Source organism: Coffea arabica, chromosome 8e (genome assembly GCF_036785885.1).
Source record: "Coffea arabica cultivar ET-39 chromosome 8e, Coffea Arabica ET-39 HiFi, whole genome shotgun sequence".
Lineage (NCBI taxonomy): Eukaryota > Viridiplantae > Streptophyta > Magnoliopsida > Gentianales > Rubiaceae > Coffea > Coffea arabica.
In genome coordinates this window covers 50,037,090-50,055,593 of record NC_092324.1, presented here as the reverse complement: position 1 = coordinate 50,055,593, position 18,504 = coordinate 50,037,090, and the positions used below count along the sequence as shown (strand labels likewise).

The following is an 18,504-nucleotide window of genomic DNA, read 5'->3' as shown; positions in this document are numbered from 1 at the left end:
GACTCAACGCATTTAATTTGTAATACTTTAAGGTTTCGGGTCGTGAGATTCGAGTTAATTAATGCGCTGATCACACTCAGTTCACAAAATATTCAGGTTTTGAGCCTTATTCTGGCTTAACCCAAATTCACTTATTACTCCACAATTTTTTTAGCATAATTACTATAACTATTAAGTTGTAAAACTAGTTTAACATTCACATGACTACAACATTAAAACTAAACATGAACAAGTAATAGTTCTTAAAAATTACATAAACTAAGAATTTTTCAATAATATTTATATCTAATTCGTTCAAAATACATGGAAAATAGTAATAAAATATGCGGTCATAAATCCAATACATCTTTAAAGGTTGAAATCTCGGCTCATATTTAATTTGGGTTAGATTCAATTTAAGATTGGCTCACTAAAATGTCGGGTTTATTGGGCTTTTTTTGGGCCAAACAAGCCGAGTTCGGGCTGGCCGGCCCGATTGACCGTCCCCATTTTGTTCCCTTCATTTTTCCTATTAGTCCTTAAACCTCTGCTTTTCCTCGTCAATTCTCCCACGTAAAAACAAAACCCAGAGATCGTTCTTCAACGTCTCAAGAACACTCACGGGCACACACATGTATGTGAATTTGTTTCTGCGGATTTCTTCCAGTAGATATTGAGCAGGACAAAAGGTATCGATGATGGATAATAATAAGGCGAGAATTAGTGGAGAGGAAGTGTTAACGAAGCTCAAGGACGACGGCGATTTCGATAAGCTACGTCTCAAGATTATTCGCACACTCAAAGATGATGTAAGCATACAATTTTTTTTCTTGTAAAAAATTTATGATATATGTCTCAAAGATTATGCTTTTTCAACTTTGACGAATTACGATTTAAAAAAAAAAAAAAAACTTTGTTGAATTATGTATTGGTTCGGGCTATGATGAGATTTTGCCTGTTTGTGATATGATGTGATGCATTTGTTTCCTGAATGATTGCAGACTAGATAATATGCTTCATATTAGAAAAATTAGAATTCTTCTATTGTGCCAAAAAAAAAAAACAAACAAACAAACGGAGTCCTTGCAGGATTTCTAGTGGATTTATATTGTTGTCATTTTGGAATGATTCAGTAAAAAGGTTAATTGATCGATATGGATCAGACATAGACAGTTACATTCACGGGAAAGTTGGAATTTATCTGATATTCAACATTAGAAGCCCCTTCGGTGAGTGAAAGATTAAAAAATAAGTAAATATCAGTTCAACGTTGGTTTTCCTGTAACAAATTTTTGGACTAGTACCATGGCTGACTGAAGGGAACTGATTGCGAAGGCTTCTGCCCTGTGGTGCTGAGGTTTTGGTTTTATGCATGCTGTTTTTAGAGTTGAACAATGTATTCCTTTGTCGTGAAGGATTTGAACAGATAAAGTGGAATCTGTAATGCCTAAGTGACCTGCCATCAATTTTTTGAATGAATTGACATATTGAAACACTAACTCTCGGAAGCATAAGGAAAAAAGGGTACTTGTTCCTGGTTTTAAATATGCTACCAAAATGTGCTACTATTTAGTCATCAACGTGCCAATATTTTGTAGGCTGAACTGCGGGACAACATTATATCAATGGTGAAGCAATCAGCTGTACTTAACCGTCCCGGTGCTGAAACCATGAAGCCACGGCAACTTTCTGATGCCATACATGAAGAAATTGGGTAGGTTTCCTTATGATGTTCAGATGTTTGAATGGTGTTTTCCACTGCAAGGTTATGATATTTCTCGTCTTATTTGATGCAAACTTACGTCATGTCACAAACGTGAAGTAATGTGGTTATTCTAGTACTGTCATCTGGTTGTCCTATTAAGCTCTTAGAAGTTATATTCAACCATGATTGCTGGTTGATGCTCAGAAATTATACCTTTTTTTCCTGCATTCCAGGGACAAAGTCATGAGCAAGATTTCTGATGGTGTCTGGCAGATAATTAGGTCTGGTAGTGAAATGAAAGCTGAAATAATAGAAACTGTGCAATCAGTCTACAACAAGTTATTAGACCCCAAGGTGAATGAAGATGGTGAATCACCACTGCATTCTGACTTGTTACTACTACGCAAGAGACATGATGTTAATGGAAGTGTTTCAGCCAGTGGAGTTGATGTCAGAGAGCCTGAGGGGGAGCCAAATGAACCACCGGGGTTCAGTCTACATGGTCAAGGTTGGAACAACAAAAGCAGCTATGAGAATGATCAACCTGGAAAGAGACTACGGATGTCTAGGCCTTGTGATGGTAAAGCAAGAGTGGAACCTATAAAAGAGACCACTTCCTCGCCTGATAGATTGGAGCCTCAGAGTGTATATAACAATGTGCAGCCTGGGTTTCATGAAGTCATTGAGCAGCATTTAGATGGTGATACTGATGATGACCCAGATGTACCTCCAGGATTTGGTTGACGAGTCGTGATGTAATTCAACCTCTTAGTTTCTAAGGGAACCTTATATAACTCTGCAAGGCATAGGTTTTCAAATTTTTGTCCATGACAATGACGATACACGTAGTTTTCTAGTGTAAGAAGTCTCAAATTTATTAACTCAAAATTATATTGGTGTCAAAATTTGTGACTTTGGAACTTTTCCACAATGAGAAACTCGAAATGATGTTAATCAAAGATTATTTTGGTTTTTCTCCTCTATCGGTCAGGTTATTGGCATATAACTTTTTCTTTTAATGCATATTTTGGATTGACAAATGCAAATTCTTGTGCCAGAAGTATCTTATGCATCGTGCTTATCATCATCTCTCTTTTTGTTTGTTGTGGTAAGTTGCAAAGAATGTTTGCCTCTTGGACTCTACTTCGATGTCCTGTAGTTAGAATATTTTGTTAGTGATGTTTTTTACCACAACTGGCGATATTCTTGCATTACCTTTTTAGCTTGAGGTTCTACTTTGAGATGAACTGGATTTGTTTTTCCAAACGCTTTAGGATCTTATTGCCTTGAATAATGAAGCAAAAGTAGTGTGCTAATCTGAAAAGGCTGCTTAGAAGGAAGCTTGACAAGAAGGTATAGCATTCTGATTTTGAGGGATATGCTAATTTATTAGTCACATAGTGGTTGGATGAGTCAGTAGGCAGCCTGAGGTAAAGTTGTTTTCTCTTCTTGCATCTCTTGCTGATCTTCTAATTGGTATACTAATGTGATTGGATTTTGAAGATTTCATACAACTGTTTATCAACTTGGAAGTAAGCCTGCTTTGTTGTCTGCTATATCATTATTGGATAGTTCAACTGATGCATTGGATCATAGCTTTCCACGATAACACTGAGGCGCTCTGCCTTGTCTATTGAAGCAGTCAACTGAGTTCTGAACGGATTAGCTCCTTTGGTGATGGCTCAATCATTTCATACTTATCCGTGACTTTTTCTGTCTTTAGCACAAACAATTGATGAAATGTTGAAAGGTAATATAAAAATCTTAAATGTAGTTTTCTCATTCTCATAAGTATGGTGTTGCGTATTCCAGATACTCAATTACCCACGACACTATCTGGCAGGTTACCTTGGAATTGATAGGCAATGTACATGTGCTTATTGTACGTATTTGATTCTTCTCAGCTCCAGGACCAAAAAATGGTAATGCTGGAAAATGGATTTGTCTACTGACTGCATCCATTGTTTCTTCCTATTCCGTGGAAGCCTGCAGACATCTTGTGGACATTATTTCCATTTTAAGTACTTTTGCGAAACCTAATGATTAAGAAATTTGACAAATTGGTTCATGTTGGGGAAAACAAGTTTAGCTCTTTACTGTTCTGAATGAAACCTGTTTCATATGGATGACTTATTATTGAAAACAGTGTTTGGAGTCTAATCTGCTAGTTTTCTAGAACTGCTATTTCTGTCTTATATCAATTCAATAGATATTGGGCTTCTAACTCTGTGCTCTTTAGAAACCCAAGTAATTGCTCCTTGCACGTAAATGTTGTTGATGGATTTGTCTGATCTGCCAAAACTGATGTGATAGGTCAATTTTTGCTTCACCTCTGTAAAGTTGAGTGTACCAGGCTGGACATACACATCGACACCTGGAATCAACCCAATGTCAATGTAATAAGTTGAGCTAGCTTTTCCGATATTTGTTACTGTCCTTGTGTACGTCTTACTAGCAGATCCAAGTTGAAGGGAAAATGACGGATAATTTAGCTGTGCTTCTGGTATGCTGGAGACACTGGCACACGTTACAGGGTCCCGCACGATAATTGCAATTTCTTTGTCTGTGTATCCCAAACCACACAAATAAGGAACGTAGTCGACAGGTTGAATATCATATATGAGCCCAGGATCAGTAGCTCTCGAGGGGTTTACATGGCCAGCTCCAGTGGCAAATACATCTGCAGGAAGCATCCTTTCGTCAAGGATGAGGTCATTATTGACATTCAAGAGATTCGCAGTGGTCATGATAGCAGATTTAATAGCAGCTGGTGACCAATCAGGATGTGCTCTTCTTTGTAAGGCTGCAATGCCACTGAGGTGAGGACATGACATTGAGGTACCTGAGATCACATTAAAAGTTGATTTTTTGTTTGTGTTGTTCTCCAGAGAGATAGGCCATGCAGCAAGAATGCTGACACCAGGGCCAATAATGTCGGGCTTCAAAATGCCTGGGCTTGACAAGCTGTGGCCTCTTGAGGAGAATGATGTAATTGCAGGTGCATCCTGTCCTCCTATAACTGTTCCTTTGAACAGTATCATTGCTACAGGTGTTGACATGGAATTTATGTAAGCCTTGATTGCTTGTCCAGCAGAGAAGCTCACATGTGATGCTGGAAGGACGTGAGCATCAGCTAAAGTACTATATCCATCGGTCTCCTCATTCATGAGAATCATGGCAGCGCCTCCAGCATCCTTCACGGTATGCCCTTTGGCAAATCGAGCAATCTGACCACCTCTCTCACATAATACTACTTTTCCTCTAAGGTCAGTGTTATTCAATGACCCTGGTGCACATAGTGCCGCATTTTGGTCGCCATTCATACCTGCATAGACCAAAGGCAATAATGTCCTGGGGAAACTTTTGGGCTGGAACAGTGACTCTCCATCAAATTCACCATTGTTTTCTAATAGGGCAGTTGCTCTTATGCTCCTATCCATGGTGCTTGCACCAACTGTTAGTATCCAGGGAGCCTCTTTCGATAAAGAAGCATTAACTGGGCCAGAGTTTCCTGCAGAACAGCTAACAAAAACCCCCTTTTGGATTGCACCGAAAGCTCCAACAGCGATGCCGTCATCGAAGAAAGGAACAGAAACTCCAATTGATAGAGACAGCACATCAATACCTCCTCAACAGCAGTGTCCATTCAGCTAGCATTTCACTAACTGCACATTTATTCCCAGAACAAACTTTATAAATTGCTTAATGTGCATGAGGAGCCATACCAACAGCTGTTCCGTTGGCATTGCCAAACACATTGACATCTTGCACAAAGTTTCCTGCAGCTGTACTTGCTGTATGAGTGCCATGGCCATCAACATCAAGAGGCTGCCCGGGTACATCACTGACAAAATTCCTGGCACCAATGAGTTTGTTATTGCATGCAATTCCATTTAATTCACATTTCCCTTTCCATATAGCTGGTGGAGGTGGCACGCCTTCCTCATCAAAGGAAGGATAGCCTGGTGTAATTCCCGTGTCTAAAACCCCCACAATCACACCTTCTCCCTAGTTTGAGCCTGCCCATAACCCAATGTTCTGGTGCAGCCCCAGGAAGACTGGACTGTGTGTCGTATGCAGGTAAAAGATTCTTCGTGGTCTAGCATATAGAAATCCTTCCTTCTTCTCCATTTCCTTTACTTCTTCTGGTGATAATCTGGCTGCAAAGCCAGTGGCAACATGACGATAGGAATAAACCAGGCGCGATGCATCGTTCGAGCCTGTGGTAGTTTTCGGCATAAAAGAATGGTACCAGTATTGCAGGTCTTCTAAGTTGGTTGAACTTACCCCAGCAGGTAAACTTACATGGACTATATATGTTTCTAAATCTTTCAGCGAAAAGGTGTTACTTGCTGGTACTATTTCCAAAGGCATGACTTCAAATTCCTGAAAAGCTGCTCGAGAGAAACTAACCATGAAGATAAAAGAGACAACTGGGAAACGAGCCATCATCGGCAAATTTCGATATATCCTGCCTTGCATGGTTATAGAGAGTGGCACAGGGTGTGGGACAGAAGATCCGTTGCGGAAAGTATCACTCTGAGTCATCCCAGCTCTATGAACTACTCGCATAGATACATACACGATTATGGAACGTGCCAAGGATAGAGATTTGAACAGAATTATGGGTTTGAACGATGGATGGCAAAAGTTTTTCTGATATTATCACTCAGGATTGCAAACATCGCTTAACAGCGGTGATATGTCCCCCGTGCATAAAACAATTACATTGGCAATTAGTCTTGAGTAAAGTATTAAAAGTTCTATGGCCCCTCGCTGCATCAACTTGCATGATTACCCATCTTTCTTTTGATTTCAGTAGCTGTTAGTTCATAGTTCACAGTCCTGTAAAAGCCTAATTAGAGCGTCCGCCGCCTTTTGAGAATCTATAATGGGGAAGGCTTTTCGTCCTCGTCTCAGTGCTTCGCTCGGTTTCTTGCAGCCAAAAGCACCACTTCTTAAATCAGCTAATATCTTTACGAAGTCTTGTATTGAGAAATTTTTCAGAGATACTGTATGGAAGGGACCAGATTTCCAGAATCTTAAAGATTTCATCAAGAAAAGACGAATTTGTCTTTGTAGGATCTCTTCGAGTGCTCTAGCACAAATTAGTTGCATTTCAATATCTTCACGTTAGGGACAGGCGATGAAAATATTAAACCAATAAAGGAAAATATCCAATTACGTCGAGATCATCTTTGATGGGATGGTGGGAGGTTGCACGTTACGTTGCATGCATTTGAATGGCAGCCATTTGCCTGAACTGGGTCTAACCTAACATTGTGAACTACATCTTGATTTGAAACATTTCTTAGCAGTATCTGAAACGGAAGATCAGAAGTTGGGCTGATTTAAGTTTCCGATATGTAAAGATACATAGCATCTGACGACTAAGATGCTATATGTGGAATCCCTTTTTGCACATTTCATTTCAGTGGTTGAATAATTGAATGAAGAGAGAAGGTTTAACCACTAAGATTTCTTTAATCTAAATTTTGATTACTTTAGTCATAAGATTTTGAAGTCTTGATTAACTGAAATTCAAAATTATCACACTAATTTTACTTTAATCATAAAAATTTTGATTATTTCACATTAGAAATTCGCTGTGCTGTGGACTGAATCTAGACTTCTCTTTGACATGTTAGTTTACTGATTTATTCTTCATGCTGGTCTTGAAGATTTCTTCTCTTTTTCATATTTGTTTCAGACTAAATATAACTACTTTAAAATTGAATACTGGATTAATATTATCATGCTTTTGGATATGGCGCTTATTATTCTAACCTCCGTCCACTTGTCCAAGTAAACAGGTAAATTACCTTGACGTGAAACTTGGAATGGTGAAATCATGAAACTGATAGGGTAACGTAGAATAATTCTATTCTGTGCTCTAAAAGAACAAAATAGGCACCAAAAAAATAAATAGTAAATAAAATCGGTGGACTCGGTCAAGTTTTCATCAACCACGTCCTCCCTGAAGCCAAAATTCTCATACCGCCTATGAGCTCGGCAAGGAATATATATCTGAAAATTCAAGCCATGTCTAGGTGCATTTTTAACCATGTAGCGATTTTGAAAAGAACTTAAATGCACTATATTGCCTGAAGTGTTCACCAAATGCATATCATTAAAAATAAAAAAATGAATGGTTCTTTGCCGCTTAAAAGTGTTGTCATGAAACTACGAGCTGAGTGTGGTTATGCCTCTGATACTTGAAAAATATTGCTACACAAATAGCTGAACCTTGAAAACAAATCTGTTGTAATCAATTCAGTGGGTAGTAATTTGATTATTTAGAAAGCAATTGGAACTTTAGCTGCTAGATTATTACAGGATAACAGCCAACTTCTTCGTTTAGGCAAATTTAACAGAGATTGGACTTCTGACTCTGTGCTTTTCAGAATTCCATGTGATTGCCCCTTGCTCATACCAATTTCCAACGGACATGTTTAGCCTTCTAAAACTTATTTGGTAGGTGATCTTCTGGTTGACCTTTCTGAAGTTGAGCACTCTAGGCTGAACATCGATTTCAACACCCTGAATCTTGTCAATGTCAACATAATATGTTGAAAGAGCCTCGCCAACATTTGTTACTACCCTTTTGTATGTCTGCTTACTAGACTTGAGTTGAATCGCAAATGAAGGATAGTTCAACTCTGCTTCTTGAATTCTGTGGATAGCTGAACATTTAACTGGGCTCTGCACAATTTTCATAATTTGGTCGTCTGTGTAACCCAAGCCACATAAATAGGGAATGTAATCATCTGGTTGTATGTCATATGTTAGCCCGGGGTCAATAGCTCTTGGGGGGTTCACATGGCCAGCACCAGTAGCAAATACGTCTGCAGGAAACATCTGTTCATTGTGGATGTGGCCATCATTTCTGTTCACGAAGCTGGCAGTGGTCATGATAGCTGATTTGATAGCAGCTGGGGACCAATTAGGATGTGCACTTTTTAATAAGGCGGCAATGCCAGTAAGGTGAGGACATGACATTGAGGTACCAGAGAGTATGTTGAATGTTGAACTTGTGTTTGCGATGTTCTCGACAGACTGAGGCCATGCAGCAAGGATGTTAACTCCAGGCCCAATAATGTCAGGTTTCAAAATGCCTGGGCTAGCATTGTTGGGTCCTCTTGAGGAGAATGAGGCAACTGCAGGTGCATTCTTGACTCCTAAAATCGTTCCCTTGAACAGTATTGTTGCTCGAGGCATGGATGTCGAATTTATGTAAGCCTTGATAGCTTGTCCAGCAGCAAAACTCACATGTGTTGCAGGAAGAACATGAAGATCGGCAATAATGGTGTATCCTTCAATCTCCTGGTTCATGATAATCATGGCAGCGCCACCAGCATCCTTCACATTTTGGCCTTGTTCAACTGTTGCCATGAGATCACTTGTCTCGCATAATACAACCTTTCCTTTGACACCGGCCTTTTTCAACGAGTTTTCAGTACATTGTGCAGCAAATGTGTCACCATTCATTCCTAGATAAACTAGAGGTAATAAAGTGGGAGGAAAATCTGTTGGTTGGTATATAGACTGACCATCAAATTCATCGCCGTTGCCTAGTAAGGCTGTTGCCCTAATGTCCCTGTCAATTGTGCTTGCACCAACCGTGAGAATCCAGGGAGCCTCGTTTGATAAAGAACCATTTTCTGGACCAGAGTTGGAAGCAGAACAGCTCACAAAAATGCCCTTTTTATTTGCTTGGAAAGCTCCGAGAGCAATGGGGTCATCAAAGAAAGGAAGTTTAGAAGGTCCACCAAGTGACATGGACAGCATAGTAACATTGTCTTGGATAGCAAAATCCATTGCAGCTACAATGGCGCTCTCAGTACACATTCCAGAAGGATAGCAGGCTCTGTAAATGGACAAGTGTGCACGAGGGGCCATCCCAGCAGCTGTGCCATTGGCTTGGCGCAATACATTTGCACCTTCCACAAAATTTCCAGCAGCTGTGCTAGCAGTATGAGTGCCATGACCAATTTCGTCAAGAGGTTGTCCAGGTTTAGGGCCGAGTAAGTCCCTTGCGCCAATGAGCTTTTTATTGCATCCAGTTCCAACAAACTCACATTTGCCTTTCCAAGAAGGTGGTGGAGGCTGCATACCTTCATCACTAAAGGATGGATGGCCAGGTGTAATTCCACTGTCTATAATGCCTATTATGACACCTTCTCCACGTCCATATTGCCACTGAAATTGGTGGTTGGTATACAGACCCAGGAACTTAGGACTGTGGGTTGTCTGCAGGTTCAAGGTTTTTTCAGGTCTAGCATCTAGAAATCCTTCTTTCTTCTCCATTTCTTTAACTTCCTCAGGTGATAGTTTGGCTGCAAAGCCGGTGAAAACATGTCGGTAGGAATGAACCATGCGCGATGCATCATTCAGGCCTGTTGTATTTTTTGGCAAAAAGGACTGGTACCAGCTTTCCAGGTCATTCAACTGGGTAGAATTATCACCAGCAGGCAGCCTTAAATGAACAATGTAAGTTGTTAAATTTTTTAAGGGGTCTCTCGCTGGCTGTGTTTGGACTGGTACTGGTTTTGTTTCATCAGAAAATGCTGAAGAGAAGTTAAAAAGCAAGAAAGCAATAGGGAAAACAAACATGCCAGCCATGTTTAAAGAACAACAGAGTTTTTCTTCGAGTAATTACAGCTAAAATAACAACATATTTATATACAGATGGGCTGTGTTTTTCTTTGATACGATTCTGAAGTGCATACCAAAAACTGCAAAATTGGGAAAGAGAAGCAATGAATTATCAGGCGTGGCATCTGCATCTTCTAGCAAAAGATATCAAAGTGTGTCAAACTCTAGTTAGAATTTGGAAACACCCCTCAGAATCATCCTTGATAGAATATCTTGTTGGCCATTAGTCTTAGGTAAGTCACTACAGAATTAAACAAAGAATGAATCAACACGATTACTGTTTCTATTTTGATCGTTTTCATTAGTTGTCAATTGCTAAATTGCAGCACTCCAGCTCTGAGAACCACTGATGGCCCTGATTGTTATTTACTTGTATTTGAGAAACTCTTATCGTGACCATTACTTGAATCCGTTATTCGTTTGCTTCATGCCAATTAAAAGTTATTACAATGTCTAGGCTCACTAAATCAATATTACTCTTTTTCAAGTATCATGCTCGATTCTATTTATTCACAAAACTAATTGCGTAACTCAAGAAAAAATCAAGGTTACTGATAATTTGAAAAACAACTAAAGGAGCTGGTTTTATCTGGAACCATTCTACTGTAACGTTAAATTATAGCCTAAAAGAGGAAAAGAAGAAGAAAAAAAAAAACTTCCCTTAACCAGCTACGTCAAAATGGTTTTTCTCATGTATATGTTAAAAAGTATGCGCATATATGTGAAGAAATTAAGACATAAACAAATTGACTAATTTCACATGATTTTGTGTATGGATCTTTGGCAGGATGGTAGTACGATGAATCTCTCTATAGGCGGTTTTGCGCCTTAAAACACAACTTTGCGAGAGCAAATCAACATAATATTTAGGGTTAAATATAATTTTCCTCTTAAATTCTACTTGTGTTTGAGTGTCATTTTCCACTTTAAAAGGGCTAATGGATTGTCAAGTTACGAACTTTGCCATCACATGATTGTTCAGTCTTGTTGATACCTTCGAATGTTGTCGGGAAATTAAATGCGTTTGACACATTAGTTATTAGTTAACATCCACTGAATTTTCTCTCTTTGGCTAGCTAGCTCTAGACTCTAGTTCGTTTTCTTACTTGTGCTGTACGTCAAAAGCACCTAAACAATAAAGAGAATTCTAAGGTAATGATGTTCAAGCCTTCAGTTCTACGACTTGAGTGCTTGTGCTTTTATGAAATTCAATTCACAAGTATTTTTGTCAAGAAAACGTATTATAACGACACACAATACTAAAATAGTCAAAAAAAAAAAAAAACACTTGGTTGATTCTAAAATGTAAAAGTTGTGTTGGTAAATATTTTGTAAAGTTATGTCATGGTCTACATTGATAATTGGAATTGAAACCACTTAAACTTTTTATTGTCAATTAAAAAAAAAACAGGAACTCTTGTCATGTCGAAAAGAAAATGAAAATAGTTAAGAAGAAGGCTCCACCACGTCGCACAAAATGAAAATAGTTAAGAAGAAGGCTCCACCACGTCGCACAACGAAATAGAGACAAAACTGAAAAGAAGCAGCGAGTTAGGCACATGTAGAGTGCATCGTGACATGGGATGTCATCTGCGTTACGACTAGGGATGCAAATGAACCTAGTAACTCGCGACCTTGTCGATCAAATGAGTCGAGTATCGATCATTTGTTTAAGTTCGATAGCTTGTCAAGTCTAATTAAGCAGTACCTACTATATATAAAGAAACATATTTATAATATATATATGTATTTATTTGTTTATTTATTTATTCATTCATTTATTTGTTAATATAATATATATATATATATTAGTGTGTACTAAATTACATATTTAGGTATTAAGTTCTTCTAAATTTCAAAAATACCTCTTTTGCTATGATAAGGAAAGAAGGGTTAAAATGTAAATTAGTGCACAAATGACAAAACAATGTCAAAAAAATCTCAAAACATCGACCATAGAAGCATTTTAACACCTTTGAAAAATGGAAAGAACCCTAGCTGCCATCTCACCACCTCAGTTCTCTTTTCTTACTGCGATGTGAAATCGCAAAATTTTCACAAAAAAATTTTGACTTCTACTCACCATGTCAAGAACCCTAGCTGCCGTCATCCAGGCTTTGCTATCATCAAGCTGAGCTTGGGATTAGATATAGGCTTTTTTTTTTCCTTTACTTTTATTCTTTGATATTATTGTTGATATTAGATATAAGAACATTAATAAGTTTCTTTTCGAGCTTTTGAAGAGAAATTTTGTAGTTGTATGAACTCTTAATTAACATATGAAATTTTAGCAAAAAAACCCTAATTTTTTTTCTGATTTTCGAATTTTCTGTGGAAATTTATTGGAATTGCCTACTTAATGGCTAGTTTGTGAGTTGAGGATAGAAAAGAAAAGAAGAGAAAGTTTAAGTTATGAGAGAAAAGAAAGGATAAGAAAAGAAGAGAAGAGATTTTAATATTATTTGGGAGTTTATGAAAGAAAGGAGGTGATTTTGGACACATTGATCAATAAATATTTCATTCAATAACTTTTTAACGATAAAATGGGCAATTTAAAAAAAAATTGCAGCCTTTCCTTAGCTTTCATTTGCTTTCTGCCCGATTTGGGCTGGAAATTTTTTTAAACTGTAGCAGCCTCTTTTTCCTTCCAAATCAGTCAGATTCTCTTCCTTTCTATTTCACTTAAAACTCTCAAACATGGGAAATGCTACCTTTCTCTTCCTTTTTTTTCTTTTTTGCTCAAATCTCATCTCCCAAACTAGGCATAAGAGTTAAACCCAACGAAGGAAGGAAGAGTTTACAAGAAAATCATGACTAGCAGTGCTCCCTCAACTAGTTGTTCTGCATAATCCACAAGGATAGGTAAGTCTTTGATCTCCTTCAACTGCACATTTTAGTTGATTTTTGCACTTGATTTTACTTAAAATATTGACAGTCAAAATTTACAAGCTTTATTTCTAGTAGAACTTTTTAAAAATAAGATGAATCTGAATATTTGCCTTGTTTGCTTTTGGTAAATAATGCTGGAACTCGTGAATTTTGGCAAATACAACTTCATTTCCTTGTTCGATGGTAGTTGGATTTTGGAGGATGATACAAACTTTAGGTCACCTATAGGACCTGAAGTTTCTCACTTCTGTGTATGGCTTTTCATAACAAAAGGATAGCATTATAATATTCTTGTTTAAATAGTTTTTACCCAAGGATGCGGTTCCTAAGAACCTTAGGCTTTTATCTTTTGGCTTTGGGAAAGTTTCTTGACTAGTAATTATCCTTTACAATTCTTTTTGGTCGAAGACTGATCAGTAGCAATATAATAGTAGTCCAACATGGGAACGTGGTTTGGAGTATAAATATGCTACTTAGAAGTTTTTTCGTGGAAGAGTTGACAGTACAATTGTGTAGCGTGTAATGTTTTTAATAAGTTGTAATTCATGACTAATAACTTTCATAATTTTATAGTAGGGACATAATGTTCTGGTATGATTCACAAATATTAGTTGTTCTAGTTTTATATGGCATGATAAGACTTACATTTAAATTTTCTGTATTTTGTCCACCAACCTAAGCCTTCTCCTGCTGGACTTAATTTCTACTAGCCATCAAATATATGAGGCCCTAAGTCGCAGGTGGGAGAGGAAGGAAACGAATAGTATACAAGTCTAGGATTCATGAGATACTAATAATTTGAGTTAATCATTTTGAGTCCGTGAATAGCTCCAAAGCTGTTAGGCCAGCCCTCAACTTCGTAATGTGACATTTAATTTGATATAGAACGAACCTCACATAGTCTTTGCATCCGTTGATCTAAGGATGGGAGCCATCAGTGGAATCCTCCATTGCGGTAGGATCAAGCCAGCCGCACAAATGTGGCATCTAATCTTCAGGTAGAATGTCATATACAAGACCAAGAATGGCAGGCATAGTGGTAGGATCAAGCAGCACAAAATGTGTCATCTAATCTTCAGGTACAATGCCATAGACAAGACCAAGAATGGCAGTGCCAGATAACATGCAAGAGTGGATTCAGGACCTCAAACATTTGACTTCTACGAGACATGTTATGCAAACGTACGGCTTTCAGATTTGTAGCTTTAGAAGGATATTAGCAAGAAAAAAGAATAGTACCATAAAATTCAGTTTCTTGACTAATAACCAAAATGCGTAGAAACTTTAACGGGGGAAAGGCATTACTTTCACCATGTAATAATATATATTGGAAGCAATGACCAATGATTAACATTTTTACTTCCTTGTAATCATCAAGTTAAAACAGCATCAGAATTTGTTGTAGTTATTAGGGTTGAGCTCATATTTAGAAAATAAGAATGCTTTGAACGGTAACATATATATATATATGAGTACTTATACAAATTCTTCTAAATTAATTATAGAAGCCCTTAAAATTTCACTAACTTCGAGCCCAAAGACCAGAAGGATTAAATACTTCCATTGAAATATTTATTGACAGATCGATGAGTGATTAAGCAAGCGATCTTGCTTAGTTATTGGAATTTAACATATTCTAAAAAAATGACAAATAAAGACAAGAAAAGTACAGACGTGAGATTATTCAGAATCCAAAAAATCGTGAAAGAAAAAGATTAAAATCACAGATGATAAAAGAAAACTCTTCTATCTTGTCTCAGAGAGTCAGAGAAAAGTAGCTGCTACTGGGCTCCTGACGAAGTGCTTGGCAGAAGACCAGATAACAAATCCATGGACTGTGCCACTGAAGCTATTTGCCGTTCGGCTAAAAGTCACTTGATATGTCAACCTCTGGTTCTGCTCTGAAAAGTTGAGTGTTGAAGGCCCAACAGCTACGGAAACACCTGTTGGTGGAATAATCTGGACCTTGTAAGATTCATTAGCATCACCAACATTAGTAACGGTTCTTGTATACGTCTGGGGAGTGCTTGATGATCCTAGTCTGATGGCAAATGAAGGATAATTCAGCTGTGCTTCAGGTATGGTTTCTGTGCAGTTCACCTTTCGTTGTAAAATGATAGCAACTTGTCGACTTGTATAGTTCAAGCCGCACAAATATGGAGTGTAATCTTCAGGAAGGATGTCATAAACAAGTCCAGGGTCATTTGCTTTTGAGGGATTGACATGGCCTGCACCAGTGGCGAAAATGTTAGCAGGAAGGTATCTTTCATCCTCAATAAGCCTGTTCTCAATGTTTAGTAGATCAGCAGTGGTCATGATTGCTGATTTAATAGCAGCCGGAGACCAATCAGGATGGGAACTTTTGAGAAGTGCAGCAATACCGCTAAGATGAGGACAAGACATTGAAGTGCCAGAGATAATGTTGAATGTGGATGTTGCGTTGGTGTTGTTCTCGACAGAGACAGGCCAAGCTGCAAGGATGTTTACTCCAGGACCAATAATATCAGGCTTCAAGATCCCTGGGCTCACCAAGCTAGGACCTCTAGAGGAAAACCCCGCAACAGCTGGAGCATGAACATCTCCAATTATAGTTCCTTTGAACATGATTGTAGCAGTAGGATTGGAAGTTCTGTTTATATAGCTTATGATCTTCTGTCCATCTGCATAACCAATGTGAGTAGCAGGGAGAACATGAGCATCTGCTAATGTAGTATTGGCTCGGGATTGAGTGTTCATGAGTATCATTCCAGCACCGCCAGCATCTTTTATTAATTTGCCTTTTTCAATTCTTGTTGTTGATCCACCTATCATGCACAACACGATCTTGCCCCTGATATCAGTCTTGTTCAGTGTGCTTGAACCACAAGTTGGAGCACCGAAATCACTTGCATTCAATAATCCGGGGTAAATGAGAGGCAGTTGTGTGTGACGGAAATTCTTAGGCTGGAAAAGCGTCTGGCCATCAAATTCTTGATTGTCTCCAAGCACAGCAGTGGCCGTTGTTTTTCTATCAATGGTACTTGCACCAACTGTGAGAATCCAAGGGGCCTCATTTGCCAAAGAGCTACTGAATGGACCGTTGTTTCCGGCTGAGCAGCTCACAAAGATCCCTTTCTCCATTGCACTGAATGCACCAAGTGCTATGTTGTCATCATAGAAAGAACTAGAAAACCCACCAATCGAAATGGAAAGAATGTCGACGCCATCATCAATTGCAACATCCATTGCAGCCAGTATGTCACTTTCTGGGCAAGAACTTGAACATACTTTGTACATGGCCACATGAGCAAATGGTGCAATTCCAACTGCAGTCCCGTTAGCATTGCCAAATACATTAGCCCCTTTGACAAAGTTTCCAGCTGCTGTACTTGCAGTATGAGTTCCATGGCCTTCTTCATCTAAGGGCGTCCCTCCTCCAGCACTCCTAAAAAACCTTGCTCCAATGAGTTTGTTGTTACATGCTCCAGTGAAATTGAACTCACATCTTCCCTTCCACTTAGCAGGTGGAGGAGGCATCCCTTCGTCCGCAAAAGACGGATGATCAGGCCTAATTCCGGTGTCCAACACTCCAATAATTGTCCCCCTTCCATAATTTGACTCCTTCCAAAAGCCAAAATTTTGGTGCAAACCAAGAAAATCAGGAGAATGAGTTGTATGTAATGATACAACTTTTTGAGGCCGCGCGGATACAAATCCTTCCACATTTTCCAATGCTTTCACTTCCTCAGAAGATAATTTGGCTGCAAAGCCTGTGAAAACATTGTGATAGGAATAAACCATGCGTGGCTCCTCATTTGTGTCGGCTGTGGTGGCTGGTAAAAATGAGCTGTACCAGCTGTCCAAACTTTCCAAGTCACTTAAAACCTTGCTTGCAGGAGGTTTTTGTACGTGAACAATGTAAGTTTCTAACTCAATCTGGTTAGAAACATCACTTGCAACTAGTATTGCAAGCGATGAATGTAGGAAAAGAATGAAAAAGAGAGTAATTGAAGCCATAGAAGCCATGAATATTGAAGAAATTGAAGATGGTTAATAAAATGAATCAATGTAATGAAAAATGTTTTTGGCTGAGAATTGCCTTGGAGAAGACTTACAAACTACTACTATTTATAATGTGTTTGATGATATTAATTTATGTGGAGAGTCTTTTTCATGCACCCCCAGAAGTTATAGTTGAATAGGTCCCGGTAACTCGTCGGGCTCCGGGGAATGACTGTACTTGGTCATCGTCGTGGTAAGCCATCGTTTTTAATTCCTTGAATTTTCGGCGCCTAATTGTTTTGGCTTAGCCTGTATAAACATCTACCCCAATTGCATTTATTTGGTCTCAAGTGGACAACAAAGTAATACTTCTAGAATGCAAAAATTGTAAACATAAAGGCTTTCGAGAGCCTACCCTAAGTAGAGTTTCAATTTTTAAAATGTTCATCATTTTAAAAACTGTGTTTATCACTGAATTTCTTCTTCTTCTTCTTCTTCTTTTTCACTTTGTTGGGCGGAATGCAATTTACTGTAGGATATATTGCTCTTCTATCTAGTTTTAATTCGCCCACTAAAAGTTATGCGTAGATTGATAACGAAGTATAATTTAATTAGTAAAACACTTCATCAATTGATTATCGGATTCAAGACATGAGGAGCTAGTTGGTGGAGTTCTATTGTTGATGCTTTGAAAAATTAATTAAAAATAAAGTTCTTGGTAAATTTTCCATAGGCAATCGACAGAAAATAAAATCTTAAGCTGGTGTTCGGATTGCAGTTCGCTATCGAAAAATCCTTGCATTTTTCATAAACACATTTTTCATTCATTTTTCTTATCTCACATACATTAAATTGTTACTGTATATTTTTCTAAAAAAATGTCAAAAAATAGCAATCCAAAAGTATACATATACACACAGAGAGCAAAAAAGCGCTAATTTTCAAGTGAAGAAAATATATGTCATTTTGCAACTCGGCGTTTGATTACCTGCATCATGCAAGATTAGCTACTGTTAAATTCATCCGGAGGAGATTATAAGGTTGAAATGGTTAATGTAACTATGTCAAAACTCGCGTCATCTTGACTTGGCACAAGGAGAACTAATCTTCCACAACGGCAAGTTTGCCAAGTTGACTATTCCTGCAACAGCTTGTTTAGTATAACTGATATCATCAAAGATTTGACCTCACAAACAAGCATGAATTATTCGGTATAAAGGGTTTGACTTGGGGTAGGTTTTAGTTGTGAAGAACTGACGGCAGGAACTGGTCGCTCAAATTGCTGACCATAACTA

At 38.2% G+C, this 18,504-nt stretch overlaps 3 protein-coding genes and 1 pseudogene across 3 annotated transcripts; 1 reads left to right on the top strand and 3 right to left on the bottom strand.

Annotated features, from left to right (window-relative positions):
* Nucleotides 1-508: 508 nt before the first annotated feature.
* Nucleotides 509-2,667, top strand: LOC140012971 (uncharacterized). Its single transcript, XM_072061743.1, has 3 exons — nt 509-788; nt 1,578-1,693; nt 1,918-2,667. Exons 1-3 carry the CDS (start codon nt 675-677, stop codon nt 2,426-2,428), a joined length of 741 nt encoding a protein of 246 aa, XP_071917844.1. The 5' UTR covers nt 509-674; the 3' UTR covers nt 2,429-2,667.
* A 1,209-nt stretch (nt 2,668-3,876) lies between these two features.
* On the bottom strand, nt 3,877-6,086 carry LOC113705673 (subtilisin-like protease; annotated as a pseudogene).
* Nucleotides 6,087-7,925: 1,839 nt separating this feature from the next.
* Nucleotides 7,926-10,324, bottom strand: LOC113704989 (subtilisin-like protease). The gene has a single exon (XM_027226853.2). The coding sequence runs from the start codon at nt 10,304-10,306 to the stop codon at nt 8,042-8,044; it is 2,265 nt and encodes a 754-aa protein (XP_027082654.2). The 5' UTR covers nt 10,307-10,324; the 3' UTR covers nt 7,926-8,041.
* Nucleotides 10,325-14,820: 4,496 nt separating this feature from the next.
* Nucleotides 14,821-17,278, bottom strand: LOC140012601 (subtilisin-like protease). The gene has a single exon (XM_072060864.1). The coding sequence runs from the start codon at nt 17,231-17,233 to the stop codon at nt 14,993-14,995; it is 2,241 nt and encodes a 746-aa protein (XP_071916965.1). The 5' UTR covers nt 17,234-17,278; the 3' UTR covers nt 14,821-14,992.
* Between the last annotated feature and the right edge of the window lie 1,226 nt (nt 17,279-18,504).